Genomic DNA, 16,422 nt, shown 5'->3' with positions numbered 1-16,422 from the left:
TGCCATGGTGCCATTAAAGCTGGGAAACATTTGGGTACACTGCAGAAATTAAAAGTATATCAGAGGGTCTCAGAATAGCAAAACATATTCAATCAGTCATCATTGAATAGGTTCAACCAGGAGTTCAGGGAGGCTACAGGAACTGATATTAGTTCAAGGACAATATGTACTGTTGTCACTGGATTTTCTGGAAGAATTTTCAGTCTCCATCACATGAGCTACAGAGTAAAACTGTATCTTGTCTGATATGGTGTGGAGATTCATATTGGCATGAAATAAAATTCATGTTATGGCTAAGAATGTCCAGAAAAGAGTACCAGCTTAACTCTATTAGTTTTCAATAAAACTGCTTATAACCTTTTACATAACTTGTGCTGTATGTAAAGTAGCCTTACTCCCCTGCCCTTGGATACACTACCGAATGGTAAAAAGATAAACTGCAGCCATTATCAACCCACTGCAGGATGGAAGCCTCCTCAACAATTCATGATGAGGGAAATGGACAATAATAATCTGCCACGCTGGTCCAGTGTGAGTTGGCAGATCGACCGTATTTAGCAGTCAGAGGCTCGAACCCCAGTCTACTCAAGGAGCATGTGCTATTGCACTCCTGCTCCTGACCACTCGGCTATGATCACTCTACAACTAGTTCTTTGTTACAATCCAATGAGAGGAGAGGACAACTTTCTCCGTAATTACAGCCTATGTCTTAAACTGCTGATTTACTAATTGCATTCTCCATAATATTTGTTTTAGAGATGATGGTTAGATTTTTCTCTCATAACAGAAGTAGTTTTGATGTGTATTGTTATTATTAATATGTAAGAAACAGTAGTCTGAGGGTTGTGTAGGGCTGTCTTTTAATGGGAATTGCTCTTTCTTTCCAAGAATAGCTAGCCAGTGTAATTGGCCAATTCGTGTTTTGTTAGGGTGAAAAAGTAATGTATAGAAAAACTGATTATTAAAAAAGATTTAATTATATTAAAAATCCTTTATTCAATTAAAATTATTATAATCAAAAAAAGCTTCACTCTGAACAAATGTAGATATATTGCCAAAAATCACTAATTGGCCTGCCTGATGGGGATCATCCCTCAAACTGCTACCACATATTAAAAAGAAAAGCCAGCTAGATCTGGCCACTAAAAACTCCCACATTGTCATCCCTTTTGTGGAGCTCATTCAGTAATAAAAAGAAAGAGTTGATTCTATTCATCAAAACTTGAGTGACTTACCAAGAACCACACCCTTTTTCCTTTCTCCCTTACTGTCATTTGTATGCCTCTGTTGATCACTGCGGCGGAAAATGTGGTGGGCTGTTTAGCTGAATACTCTTTCAGAGGCTGAAGGAGTATGGCAAGCTGGGTAAATCTGGTATTGCACCCTAATATTCTGCTCATTGTTACTGCCAAACAACAATAACAGCAACCTATAACTCAGTCATTGAACAAAGATCTAGGTTTTTTAGCAGGTCCTTGCAGCTCAAGCTGTTTACAATATCCTGGAGGAAAACAGGTTGTATCCATTACAAACATAGTAATGCAACCCTTGGATAGCATCTGTGTTAGTCTGATCAACCACCAGAATAATCGATGTCAGACCTCTTCTGGATAGCCAAATTTTCCAGATAATCGAATGTAAGGTAAGATTAAATAAATTTAATCTTACCTTATGATTAAATTAAATAATTAAGATTATTTAAATTTAAAAAAAATTATAAACCAATCTCAGAAAACAGAAACATCCATCTAGGCATTTTTATGATTTTTATACAAAACAGGAAAATTAGAAAGATTTTTAAATGTTCTTGGTTTTTTCGACTACTAGCACAATCTGTGCATCCCAGTAGCATTTGCACACACAGCAATTGTAACTCGCTCTTTTCTCATCTTAAAACTTGGTACAGGCATTTTTCTTTTAGTGGCTAGGACTTTTCTCGATAATGCTTTCTGTAATAAGCTCATCTCATCAACATTATAGTTTTCTTTCTTGTAATTTGCTATAACCGAAGCAGACTTACTTTTAAAGGACACTGCTGCCAATTCGTCAGCAGAAAGTTTTTCGCCTTGAATATCTAGTTCGTGTATGCCATGTCTCAATTTAAAGTTTTTCAGCCAACCTGTGCTTGTCTTAAAATCTTCATTACCTCTTAATTTTTGATTAAAATCCAATGCTTTTTTCACACAACATTGGGCCAGACATTGACAGAGACCTAAACTCTGCTTCTGAAGAAATTACAAATTAATGCACTCTCTAAAGTGGCATTTTCAGGTTTTGACTTAGTCTTTTTCCTGCTAGATCCTCCTTCACTATCCATAATTGACACAAATTCTGTTATAGCATTGGAAATCTTGATGTTGTAAATTGTTGAAGTCCCCACATTAAACTCTTTGCAGAGATTTCCTAAATTTTCATCTTTTATAATTCTATTAATAATTTCCATTTTTTGTTGCAAGGTTAAAACTATGCATTTTCTTTTCATTTACATTTTATCATAAAAAAATTGAGAAAAATAATAAATCGCACAGTTTCAGGCTGATATTATTCTTACTGCATCTGGAGCTAAACTAATCTGAAATGCACTCATGGTTTCCGAGAAAACCCAGTAGTCTGTGATATTCTTCTAAAGCACATTTCTGAAGGTCACATAGAATTTTAGAGGTCACAACCATAAAATGATAAAAACAATTTGCAGTTTTCAGTTTATTGGGCTTTTTGTTTGTACAATCTGTTATAAATGGGTAGTAAACTCAATCTTTTGCTTATTAGAATCAAAATTCAATTGCAAATATGATCACTATACCCGGCACTTACTGTACTACTGTTAATTAAAAAAAAAGCAGAAAGATTAGCCTTTCAAATTTTTCCGGATAACCGACATTCTACTGTATGTCGTGCTTATTACTGTATGCTTTTCAAGTGTGGGCACCAAGAAGTATGCATGAATATATTTTTCTAGGTCATTTCATATAACACTTCAAAATATAAATAAATTAATAAATTTTCTGTTTATACTTTGGGATAACTATATGGTCAGAGGAGTTCACAAAAACAGCCTTATATGTTACAAATCTTCCAGGAAGTGCTGTCCTTTTTTATCTATGTTTATAAATAATTATAGACATGGTTTATAATAAATGGCAGTGCTAAAGTGCTTTTTAAAATTGGAGATTGTACCTGTCAGCTATTGCTGTTCAATTCTCTGAAATTTATATCTATAAGGTTTTTTTTTAATTATTTTATAATTTCTTTGCAAATTTTTTTTTTTTTTTTTTTTTAAATCTGATTTTGATTTTTGAAATAATTTTACTCTAATATTGGACAGCCAAGCCAGAATGACAAGTTAATATTTGTATGCATTTATGTACAAAGTTTTCATTTTAACAAATTTTTTAAATTTCGTGAAGAAACTTACTCCACAGAGGCCACTAGCACATAAACTCACTCCTCGGGGCCAGTAATGTTCAAAAAACCCACTCTGGAAAAGGTTAATAAATTATCTTCTTATGTGGTGACCTACAGAGTTGTTTTAAAACCTTTGAACATCAGAAAAAATTGCCTTTTGTTAATTTTTTTATGTTTATACTTTTATAAACATAGGATAGCGAGAATATTACGCTCACTATTTGCAAATTGTCGAGGAAACTAATTTATTTATCCTGTATTTCCAATAGACAAAACCTGTGCTCCAGCAACCATGGCCAGAAATTGATATGGATTATAAATTGGATTTGCTTGTTAAGGTAATATAAATATTGATTTTTTTCTGCTCGCAGCATTTTTGCAAATAAACTATGAATAAATTCAAACACAATTTTGAAAAGTCTAATAGTAGAAAATTGTCTCTCGTTCAAAATAATAAACACCTTTTCTGATTTCTAAGGTCTTTGGCAGCAACGACTATTCTGCACCTCCATATTTTTTACATTCTGATGGTTCCCTTGCAACTTTATCTAAAGATATTGTCCGTATGTGATGTATAAATAAATATTAGTAGTTCTACTTGTACAAATAAATTCTACTATACTTAAAATATTGAGCAAGAAATTTTATTTATTAAATATAAAATAAAAATAGAGTATTTTTGTTTCTGTTTTTTAGGTAGATGATAGGATTGTGGATATAATTAAAATTGCAAGGAAAGACCTTGACGTACTAAGTGAAAGCGAGGCTTTTAATAGGGCACTTGCTTCTGATTTTGTGAAGCCCTTATATGGCAAAGAAAGCAGAATGACCTATTCTCTTTATCCTGGTTGTAAAGCAGAACTTAATATCTTCACAGAAATTCAGAATGATGAAAGAGGACATCATTCTATTCTTCAGTGAATGACTGTAATTCCTATTTTGTGTTATTAATTGGAGAATTAGATTTACTAATTTGAATTTGCTAATAGGATGTGACATTTTGAAAGAAAGCAGAGGTATACTTGTACAAGGAGTTATTTTGAGAGATGTAAGTTTTATGCGTGTTAGAATTTCTTTCTAAAGATTTTTTGATGATACAGAGTTTTTTGTATGTGGGATTGCTGGGACTAATAATGAATCTTTATATTTTATTACATAAAAATCTGATTGTTTCTTGTGCAAGCAAAAAAGGTATTTTTTAACAAAATTAATCCAGTCAAAACTATAATATCTATTCTATCAACTTTAATAGATATAGTCTGATTAACAAAAGTACTCTTTTCTTAATTGGTTTGTTGACCAAGTCAAATGTGCTTGCTAACCTATGTTACATCCCCTCAAATGCAACGATCAGCCTGTTGTACATCTTAAGTTATGAATTTATCTTAGATTTTCAGCCCAAGTAATTTCCTGTTTAATATTCCTAAATATTATACTAAAATATTTGAATTTTTAATTATAATAAAGAAAATCTTGATATATCTTAGTCAAGCTGTATAGAGCTATTGTACGTGTAAGGCATTGCCTCTTTCTGTACATAGCTTTGAGCAAACTGGGTTTGCTAGTTTGGAAACTGGAGTTGCCTGGTATTGCACAATAAATAAAATGCACTGCTCCAATGGAGAGGTGTATTGCTCTTTATTTAAAGTGTATGCCACTACCTAGACCTGCGTTTTGACTCTGATTGGAGTCTCGTTGGTGGATAAGTAGGCATTGTGAAGACGTTATGTAGAGTTAGTTATTATGATATCTTGTCACTGGGTTGCTCAAGCTTTTAATGCCTACCTTTGAAAATAAAGAATACTAACTGCTAATCTCTAAAATAGCATATCTAGATTCTCTTAGAGTAAATTTTTCCATGTAATTTTCAAATTTTTTGTAAGAACAGAAACTTAGAAGATGAATGTTTAAAATATTAATTTTAAGTTTTTATTTTGATTTTATTGCCCAACATTAGAGTAAAATTTATTGTCAAAAATCTTTAAATTTTTTTAATGAAATCTTTGTTACTTTCTTTTTTGATAAATTGTGTACATCTGTTTGTGTATTGCTTTTTTTCACTTTTATCAAATTCTGGATTTAAATTCTAGTTTCAGCTTTTGTAAGCCCATATTGAACAACAGATCAAGAGGGAAGTACAGTCCTCTTCTTAAGATTTACAAAGCTATTTTCATACTGCTATTAGTTGGAAACACAGATAAGCGATGACAGCACATGTTAGAAAAATACCAAGATGATTCATGCATTAATAGGTACACTGAAGCAAACTTCTGAATTGGTTAAAGAGAACATCTTCACTGCTGAATCATAGACTGAGTCATCATTTAAGTATGTCCCAGTAAAAAAAAAATAATAATAATAAAACAAATCCACTTATATTGAAATATTAAAAAGCATTTCTTGGGTTACATATTTTTTAATTAAATGAAGAAAATTTGTAAAATAAAAAATGCTGATTCCCTGCTAAGTTTAATGGCGCCTCCGTAGCCAGGTAGGAAGGAGCAGCGGTGCGTTAGCACACGCTTCTTGATTAGACCGGAGTTCGAGCCCATCACCACCAAATATGGAGGATGCGGAAAGGTCAGGGAATGACCACCGCATATCCCGGAGCAATATGGCCTTAGTTGCTAATGCTCCTAAAAACCAAATAACAACAGCTAAGTTTAATTATTGACTTTTGTATAAAAAAATGTTTCTTTCTATATTAAATTAAGTTAAATTTAGCTCAATTTACCATAAAGAAATACATTTAAATTTTAATTTAATCAGTTGTTTTGGTAGCACACTTTTAAGATGAAATGATATATTTCTGGGAGGTTGCTGCTCTGCAGAAATATCTGTGTACATTGGCATGGTTAGAGTTGCTTGCTTTCTTATGCAATTTTTTATTAAATTCGGATGGCGCCTCCATAGCTAGATGGGCAGGAGCAGCAGCAGTGCGTAGCACACGCTTCTTGAATCGATCGGAGTTCAAGCCCGTGACCACCAAATACGAAGGATGCGGAAAGGTCAGGGAATGACCACCGCATATCCCCAGAGGAACATGGCCTTAATTGCTAATGCTCCTAAAAAAAGGCCAAAATAAAAAAATTCGGGACTATCTTGTCCTATGGCTGCAAGCAGACTTTCAGCTGCTGTGCAAGTAATTGCTATGGTTTTACAAAGTCGTGATAGAACAAGTTTCGGTATACATAAGTTTCTAATAATTTGGAACAAAGGCATTATGTGGTTAAACTTAAAGAGCAATAATAATGAAATAGAATGTCTCGATATATACCTCGATCACTAAAAGGTATTTCACTACAACACTACATCTTGTCATTAGGCCTTATAAATGTGGAAAGCTTCCACATGTTGGAGATCAGCTGTTAACTGAGGCATCTTGAAATGTAGCATTTTAGTCGTTAAGAATACGTATTGAATTGAGGTGCTTAATAAATTTCTTAATATGTTCACATGGTGTAAGAGTATTTATTTCACTATTTTATCCACAGGTTCCTCAAAATGCACTAATAAATTATTCTGTTATTTGTTTAAAATATGCCGCCAGTTTTCTCATTTGAAGACTTGCCAGTCCCTCATCTCGAATGACTTGAATAATAAAAAAAGTTGTGTGCGAACTCTTGGGTTCAATATAGGAAAAAATATATGGCTTTAGAAATAAAATTAGTAAATTGGCATTGTCTTTCTATACATGTGGCAGGCACCTGCTGCCATCGGTGCCTCCGTAGCCAGGTGGGCAGGAGCAGCAGTGCGTAGCACATACTTCTTGATTAGACTGGGGTTCGAGCCTGTGACCACCAAATACGGAGGGTGCAGAAAGGTCAGGGAACGACCACCGCATATCCCCGGAGCAATATGGCCTTAGTTGTTAATGCTCCTAAAAACCTGCTGCCATAAGTAAATGCTATCATATTATGGGCTCACGGCAGAATGATTTTTGCTGTATTAGATACTTTGATTTTTATCATGCACCAAGAAATTTTTATGGAATTTTAAGCAGTGATTTCAACATGCATTGTGTTTCCCAGCATGTAGTGCCTTGAGTGCTTACAAAAATCAGTGCAATGAGCAGATGACAATTTGTGGCAATTTCATAATCTGTAATATGTAGTCCAATAGGGATGAGATGATATTTTCCCTACGACCAACAAGTATGGAAATCATCTGACTTGCTGTAATCAAAAAAATTTCAGCAAGGTAGGTTGAAAAGGAAGAATTAACTTTAGATAATAAAACAGTTTGAATAAAACAGATGTAGATGAAAACATTTGCTCTTTCAAGGGCAACTCAACAAAATGCATTTTATATGTGGGTTGAAATGAAAAATTTTATGAAACAATGCTTGATTTATGAAATGAACCAGAAACCCATTCTGGTGCACTTCAGTCCATTCTGAGCCTGGTTTTACAAGAAAACTGGTGATGGATACATGACAAAATCTGCACTGTGAAAAATAACATTCATGTCAAAATCATAATGGAGGATGATTTGTTGATATGTGATATGAGAAATATATGAAATGTTTACAACTGATTATGGTGATGAAACATTGTTATACCAGTGTTTGAATACTATACGCAGTTCAAAGATGGACGTGCAGATGTTCTTGATCAACCGTCAACCTCAAAATGAAGACAAAGTTGCGAAAATAGGGGAAATCGTGGAAAGAGGTCGTCTTTCCACTCTCAGAATGATGGCTTATGAGTTCGATATGAGTAAGGAGATGATTAGTCAAATTCTGCATGAATAGGGAATAGGCAGGTCTGTGCAAAATTTGTGCCACATAGCCTCATGGATGAACAGAAACAAAATGCCATTATACAAAGATATCCAGGCTTGTAGACAATCCTAAATTCTTTTGACTATTGTCAGTGGAGATGAGTGGTGGGTGTTTCCATACAACCCAGATAGGTTTGAGGTTAATGGGACAAAGCCACTAGCTTACTTGCATAGAATCCACTTGAATTGAGCCCTCTTAACACAGTCTGGTTGTTGGAAATGTTTTCATCTGTGGCTGCAGCAACCTCAAATGCAGTTTATGACTACATTGTAGGGTTGCATCTTGCTATTAGAACCAGATAGCGGTCTGTTCTGGTTGACAGCCCTCGGGCGACCTTGGCCAGCTCTTCCTGTAATGGTTCCTGTCTCATGAAACTGCTTCCGTAGTGCGAAGATAACACTGTGTGACACATTAAGCTAATGTTCCACCTCTGCCTGCAACTGCCCAACTTCGAGTCATCCATTAGCCTGCCATCTCAAAGAATCATCTAAATCACAATTACCTCTCATCCCGAATACTGGAGACGTGGCTATCCCAGTATGCAAGCCAAAAAACGGGAATGAAGTGATGTTGCAACCTGTGCTTTTGTAGGCATGAATAATTTGCGTTATGTGCAGCTCTGATCGATTTCTATTGGATGCTCAGAATTTGCATGCCAGGTTTCCTCTTATATCAAATATTTGCCTTTGGCAATGCTGTTCACAATATTTATGAAAAACATTTTGTACTGTTAATTTTGTCGAGCAGTGTAGTGACATGTTATGTATGGTTTTTGAGGCCTTCCACACATGCGATATTAAGAAGTGTTAGTATTGGCAAACGATGCAAGAAACCAAGCTTATACAGTATCAGCCAAAGGAAAAACTAAATAAACCAACACTTTCCATATCACCTGCATATCCCTGCTAATAGTTGTTCTGGTTCTTACTTGAATTTATAGACCCTATTGGGCAGCACAGTTGGTATAATTACTGTCCTCCCCATACCGGGTGGAAAAGATCTGAGTTCGAATTCCATCAATGACGCGAGGAATTGTTATCGGTATTTTTCACAACGTGGCTGAGACCTTGGTCTCAGGCGAGGGTACAATTGTTTTCTCTCGCTGAAACATGGGTTTTTCATCCAGAAAAACTGCAAATCGACCACAGAACACAGCAGTTTAGAGAAATATTATATATGGCACAATACGGCCTAAGTTCGTGATGCACCTACAACATCAACCAACCTTGAATTTATTCAAACGACCACTTCTACATCAGATGGAGTTGTAGTCAAGTGCTGGTTGACTACAAATTTCTGCACATTTATTTTGCAACCATTCTTTCTCAATTTGAATTTATGCCTCCTTATGTGAGTAGTCCAGGCAAGAGGAAGAATTCCATCATAAGTGAACTTACTCAATCCATTGAGACCCTTAAATACCCCAATAAGATCTCGCAGTTGTTTACAGTCTCCAGACGCTGCAATTTGCGACGCTTTTTATGGTAAGGGCACCCTTTTGTTCCCCTTGCTATTCTTTTGCTTTTCTCTACATCCTTCTAAAATGAGGCTTCCAGATTTGTATGCAGTACTAAAGATGCGGCCTAATACGATGGAATAATCCATCGTATTGCCTTGTATGATGGAATAATCACCTGCTTATCCCTAATAGCAAATTTCATGTATATCAGGGGTGGGCAACAAGTCGATCGCGACGAATTTTAAATATATATAAAAAATATATTAGTCAAAATCTAAATGTTATTATTATGTGTCCCCCAGCACACGCTTATTACAAATCCGTTGAACCACGTGACTACTAAATTAAAAGAACTTAAATTCAGATTCGCACAACAAAATTTCTTCATGACACCTAATTTACAATCTACAGCAGTAACTGCAGCATCATTTAAAGAGAAGATGAAAATTTTTCATCTTGCAAAAAAATGCAAACCATTTTCTGATGGTCAATTCATCAAAGACGCATTTTTAAGAATAACAGATTCTCTTTTCGAAAATGTTAAGAACAAAAATGAAATTAAAAGTGCTCTTCAAGATCTGCAATTATCCCGAAATACTGTGATGCAATGCATCGAAAAAATTATTAAAAATGTGAGCGAACAATTGCGTACTCATATTGCTAATTGTGTGTCCTCTTCTCTACAATTGGATGAATCTACAGACATCGGTGATACAGCTCAATTGCTCGTTTTTCTTCGTATGGTTTTCGATGATTCTGCCACTAGATAGGAACTGCTGGGTATGGTTTCGTTAAAAGAAAGAGCTAGAGGTCTTGATATGTTTAACGCATTCAAAAATTTTATTGAAAAAAATAAATTACCACCATTTAAGCTCGTGTCAATAACAACAGATGGAGCTAAAACAATGACGGAGCATCTTAACGGATTCATCGCATTGTGCCAAGATGATGAATTCCCAGTTTTTTTGAGTTACCACTGTATCATCCACCAACAAGTGTTAGCCAGCAAAAGATTAAATACTAAAAGTGTTATGGGCATAGCTTTCAAAATCGTGAATTCTATCAGAGGACAATCTCATCAAAGGAGACTTCAGAATGCACTTGGATGAAAATGAATCAGGTCTGATATTACACACAGATGTGAGGTGGCTGAGTCGGAGTAAGTTTGTACAGAGATTTCGAAATTTGCGAATGAAATTTAAAAAAAAAACCTTGATCAAAGGGGAGGAGATGATTATATCAGCAGCTACAAGATACGGAGTGGTGTGATCTGGCTTTTTTGGCAGATTTTACCAGTAAATTAAGTGATCTGAATAGTAAGAGGAAGAGATGCCATAAAAGGATGAAAGGGAGAGTTTATTCTGACCCTCACATACAGAGTCAAAACTCAATTCTCTGATTAGGCAATGCCTCTCACCAGAGAAGACTTATTACCCAATTGGCATCTCACAATGATAACTAAATTCTTCCCACCAGTGCCGTTGTGGCTATTTGCCCTTCATCAGTGGGCAGGCAGATACCTGGTTGAACCAGACAAACATCACTCTATATGGTATAAAAAAAAAAAAATCATCCTCATCACTCATGTTTATATACCTTCCAACCCAATAGGGTTACTTACTCTCACACAGACACATTCCGTGGAGGGCCCAGTCCATGTGACCACCAAAGTAGCAGTCGCCTGGCTTGCCCTACCTGGATTCTAGGGTCGTCCACCTCTTTCATGCTCCTTTTACTACCTGTGGCTTTCAAAGTTCAACCACAACCCATGCGAGAGAGAGAGAGAGAGAGAGAGAGAGAGAGAGAGAGAGAGAGAGAGAGAGAGACCATCTGCCTGCAGCTGACTTGGTCCCTTTCCCTCTTATAGCTAAGTTAATCAAGTTATGACATACAAACCCCCTAACTCAGACGGAACTGTTTGAAATATGGTATGGGATAAAGATCTCTGTTATCCTCATACTATCCCTATTAGACTTAGGAAAGCAAAAAGATGTAGGAAGGTGATATTAGGTGAGGAAGAAATGCCGTCGAAGGAAGAAAGGGACAGTTACTCCTTCAACTCATACCACTCATAAATTCCTCGAATAGGCAATGCTTCCCCAGTAGAGAAGACTGTTATTACTTATTCTCACCGTGAATATCAGCCTGGTGACCGTTTCAAGGCTTGTTGGTTGGCCTTTCATCGGTTGGTGGGCAGTGTTCGGAGCTTGTTGGCTCACTCATCGGTGGGCGGGCAGGTACCCTGTTGCAATAGTGACAACCCAGTTATGAAGTATAACTCCACAATATGAGAGATGCTTGATGGTGTGCAAGGTTTAATTGGAAAATATTTCTTAACTGAATGTCTAAGAGTATGAAAGAAGTTGTTTATGCATGGGTATGGCACTTCCATCATTTATACTACCCAGGTAGTATGAATGCTTTTTTTTTTTTTTTTTTTTGATTTGGTAGTTGTTGGCGCATCGGCTTCTGTGGCCATATTGCACCTCCCAAGGTTTTTGCAGTACTTTGATCCAAGCCCGAGGCGGGAATCGAACCCGCGACCTTTGGGTTGCCGGGCAGGTACTTTACCCACTCGGCTAGCCCGGTCGGCAGTATGAACGCATCGTTTATTCATATCTTATATTGTGAACACCTTCACAACGAATTGCCTAGGTATTTGCACTACTTCGAATAAGTAACACTTCTCTGGTAGAGAAGACTACTGTTATTTATTCTCAGATGGGCACCACCACCATCCAGACGGCACTGATTCGAAGCTAGTTAGCTTCATCATCGGTGGGTGAGCAGGTACCCTGTGATCTCACATTCCATTGAGAAAGATGGTTTAATATTCGTTGTTTAATAAATTCCCCATGATGCTGTACAGTCTGAAAAATGAAGAAATATTTAATCCCTTGACGATCTAAATTATATCCAAATTCTGTTTAGTCAACCCACCCAGGAAGTTACAAATAATACTGATTCCTGGTTGATTGCTGATTTCAGAATCTTGCCGCATGAATGGTAAAGCCAGAACAGCAAAGTTAACTCTTTACTGCTGTCACTCTCTGCAAAAGTTAAATATCATCATACATTTTGATGGTGGCCCTTCTATGTAATTTTGAATTAAAAGTACCTTTTTTGCACCTACCAGTGTGAGTGCGAGTGCGAGTGCGCGTGCGCGGGTATGTGTGCATATACTTGCGTTATATAGTGTATACCCCTTTAATTTCGAAACTTTTTATGTTTATTTAATTTTCTTTAATTCCCGTAATAACTCAGATCCTTATGAGCATCAACATATTCCCTATTTATAAATTGAAAGGTATGTCATTTAGTTTTCTTTAATATTTTATTCTTAAATATTTAATTTTATTGAACTGATCAATGGATATGAAACTAAATACTACGAGTTAGCTGTAATATCTGAGACCGAACACTTTGCTGCACTCATTCATGGTCTACTCTAAGCCGAAATTAAAGCAACTTGTTTCCACTGACTTCTTCAAATCTCCACTCGAATGCTACCATCTACATGTTTGTGTTTAGAGTGCTAACTGGATTATATAGGCCAACGAAGCAGAGAATTGAAATCGTTAACGGACTAAGAGCAACGAAGATTCGGATTATTAAAGTTAATTCACCGTTTCGCTTTTAATCCCCATAGGAAAGATTTAGAAGTAACTTCATAATACATTTAGGCCAATAGCCTCAGATTACGTAGAAGTTAACTAACAAATAAGTTAGAGCTAGAGGATCATGTCTATTCGTAGCCAACTGCTAAGTAGTTGAGAAATGGCAACATTTAAGTATATCTCATATTGTGAATACCTTCACAACGAGTTACTATGATATTCACTACCTCGAATAAGTATGCTTGACCAATGGAAAAGACTACTGTTACTTATTCTCAGCCGATACCATCACCAGACGGCAACGTTTCGGAGCTTGTTGGCTCCTCATCGGTGGGTGGGCAGGTACCCTGGTGCTGTAATGATGATAACCTCAGGCAATTGTCCTAAATGTATTATGTAATCTTAATTACTTGTACACCATCACGCATCTCTCATATTGTGAAGTTATACTTCGCAACTGAGTTGTCATCATTGCAATATAAAGATACCCACCCAACCACCGATGAGGAGATAACAAGCTCTAAAACTGTGCTGTTTGGGTAGTCGTATTCGCTGAGAATAAGTAACAGCAGTCTTCTCCATTGGCGATTTTCTACTTAGGGTGGTTTCATTCTTTACCACACTGTGGGTGGTAGAGAATGAAAATTACCTGGGTGTAATTGTGCAGTCAGATATGAAATTTTCAGAGCAGTGCGTACAGGCTGCCAGAGCAGATCATGGGGTATTGTCAATGATATACAGGAATATGCTAGTAGGAAAAAGGAGGTGATTATCCCTTTCTGTAAGGCAATGGTCTGGTCACGCCTTGAGTACTGCGTACAGGTCTGAAGGCCTCGTTTTAGGAAGGATGTAGAGTTTCTTGAGTGAGTGGAGACTAGGCACCTGCGAGGTGATCTAACTGAGGTGTATAAGGCCTTGAATGGGTTGAGCACGCTGAATTCTGATGGTATTCTTCCTTTTGCTCCCTTTACGAACCTGAGGGGGAATAAATTGCAATTGAGGAAAGACAGTTATAGTTGTGCAGAAATTTGCCTTTAGCCAGCGGGTGGTTGATTGCTGGAACAGACTTCCACCTGTTGTTGTGGAAGTTGATAGCTTAAATAAATTCAAGGAGGAGCTGAACAAACATTTAGAGGGAACGGATGTGTGAATTTTTTTTTGGCTGATGCTACATAAGCTTGCTTTCTAGCATCACGTGCTTCCTCTACTACTATTGCTACTTATTCGAAGTAGTGCAATATCATGGTAACTCTTTGTGAAGGTATTCACAATATGAGATATACTTAAAAGATGCCACTTCTCGACTACTTAGTAGTTGGCTACGTATAGACATGATGATCTAGCACTAACTTATACGCTAATAAAATATTTATATATTATTCATATATATTTATTATTTGTATATTATTTATTTATATATTACTTATTATTTGTATATTATTTATTTATATATTACTTATTATTTGTATATTATTTATTTATATATTACTTATTATTTATTTATATATTACTTATTATTTGTATATTATTTATTTGTATATTACTTATTATTTGTATATTATTTATTTGTATATTACTTATTATTTGTATATTACTTATTATTTGTATTATAATTATTTTACTAATAAAAATATTTATTATTAAATGAATAAAACGTTTAAATAATAAACGTGTATTCTAAGTGATATTTAGAATTCACTGCAGGTGGCGGTACTGTTGTAGACTTCTTTTTAATTCTAACCTGGCAACAGACTTGCGTGCATCAGATTTTGTTTCCACGGCAACCAAATCAAATATTTTCATGCAATTTTAGAATTCCGAACAGTTTACTAAGTGATTTCAGTAGATTGTGGATAATAAAGAATAATTTTTAATATTTACAAATGTCTAGAAAACATTATTCATCAAGCTCTAAAATCATCTACTATTTTTGAATAATAAATCTTATTTCATATGGAGATGTTTACGAGAATAAAAAAGAAATCTTCCTCTAAAGAAAATCACTCGCACTTTCAAAATCAGTTACCATGGCAACAGCTCATCCATTTCTCTACGTGTTTTTTGATTATATGAGTTATTTTTCTGTGGAGTCTTATTTTTTTTTTTTTATAATTTCTTTGATGGATTCGAATGAAGTTTCAGGGTCTCCTTACTCCACCCATATATGAAATAGTAAAGTTCACGTTGCGGGAGTACCTATTACTGGGGACATCTTCATTTATTTCCGGACTATTTTTCTAACACATATGGCTACGCCTCTGAGGATTTGTGGCAATTCCATCAAGAAAATGGTCAATCACGCAACCAGAAGATGCTGCTTGTTTGACATCCATTACTGTAGTTGCTGACCAAATTGGTATTTCTCTCACACACCAGGGGTTTTGAAAACTGAGCAAAACGCAAGATAACTGCTACGTGTTTTCAAGTTGGTGATTGCATTGAGTCCCAAGGTAACCGAAATTTAAATTTCCGCTTCATGAAGTACGCGATGTATCCATTCCATGACATTCTAAGAAGTGATTTAAACAGCTGAGTAAACAAAAAATAAACACTGCATTATCAAAGTTTAGAAAATGAAAGAAAACCGAAAAGAGAAACAATGCTTATTTGATAAAACTATTTTCGAAATAAGGAAATTCACTGAAATGTGAATAAGTTTTCTCAAACCGTTTATGAAGTTTGTAGATGGATGTTTGTGCTTCGGGATGAAAAACGTGGTCAGAAATCAGTGATGAAAGTTCTCTACTTAAAAAATATCTTCTCTTATAATCTAATGATATTTATGGTTCTCAGTGGTTACTCGTCATCTGCAAGCTGTCTTAAGGCTCGAATATTTAAGATGGCTCATTGGGTAACTGGAAACCTTCCATCATCTCTCGATCCAAGAAAACAATTTTCTCTTCCACTGCCAAATTCCAATGTCTCTGGTCGCTGCACTCAAATTCAACATGCTGGATAGAATTGGTAGATTATTTCCCTCAAATGTACTTGAAGCATTTAACATACTGAAGACTGATTCGTCTGTATATGTGATATTTGTAAATATGACATATACAAACGACAACGATTTAGAGAATTTTTTGGTTTCTTGCCTAGTTATGAAATGTTCCTCCTCCCCCGAACTCAATTGCAACTGAACTATGCATGTTGTTTGAATA

The 16,422-nt window shown here is 35.7% G+C and overlaps 1 protein-coding gene across 1 annotated transcript in view; it reads left to right on the top strand.

Annotated features, from left to right (window-relative positions):
• LOC150088959 (putative leucine--tRNA ligase, mitochondrial) overlaps positions 1-4,523 on the top strand; it is a 75,441-nt gene extending 70,918 nt beyond the window's left edge. Inside the window, exons 20-21 of the mRNA XM_090370968.1 lie at positions 3,675-3,743; positions 4,102-4,523. Of these exons, the coding sequence (XP_090227094.1) occupies positions 3,675-3,743; positions 4,102-4,326 (294 nt within the window). The 3' untranslated portion in view covers positions 4,327-4,523. The remainder of the gene's footprint in view (positions 1-3,674; positions 3,744-4,101) is intronic.
• The last annotated feature ends 11,899 nt before the right edge of the window (positions 4,524-16,422 follow it).

The sequence above is a fragment of the Mastigoproctus giganteus genome, chromosome 3 (assembly GCF_048544385.1).
Source record: "Mastigoproctus giganteus isolate SK-2022 chromosome 3, ASM4854438v1, whole genome shotgun sequence".
Classification (NCBI taxonomy): Eukaryota; Metazoa; Arthropoda; class Arachnida; order Uropygi; family Thelyphonidae; genus Mastigoproctus; species Mastigoproctus giganteus.
The sequence above is the reverse complement of the archived record's forward strand: the minus strand, read 5'-3'. Positions and strand labels throughout refer to the sequence as shown.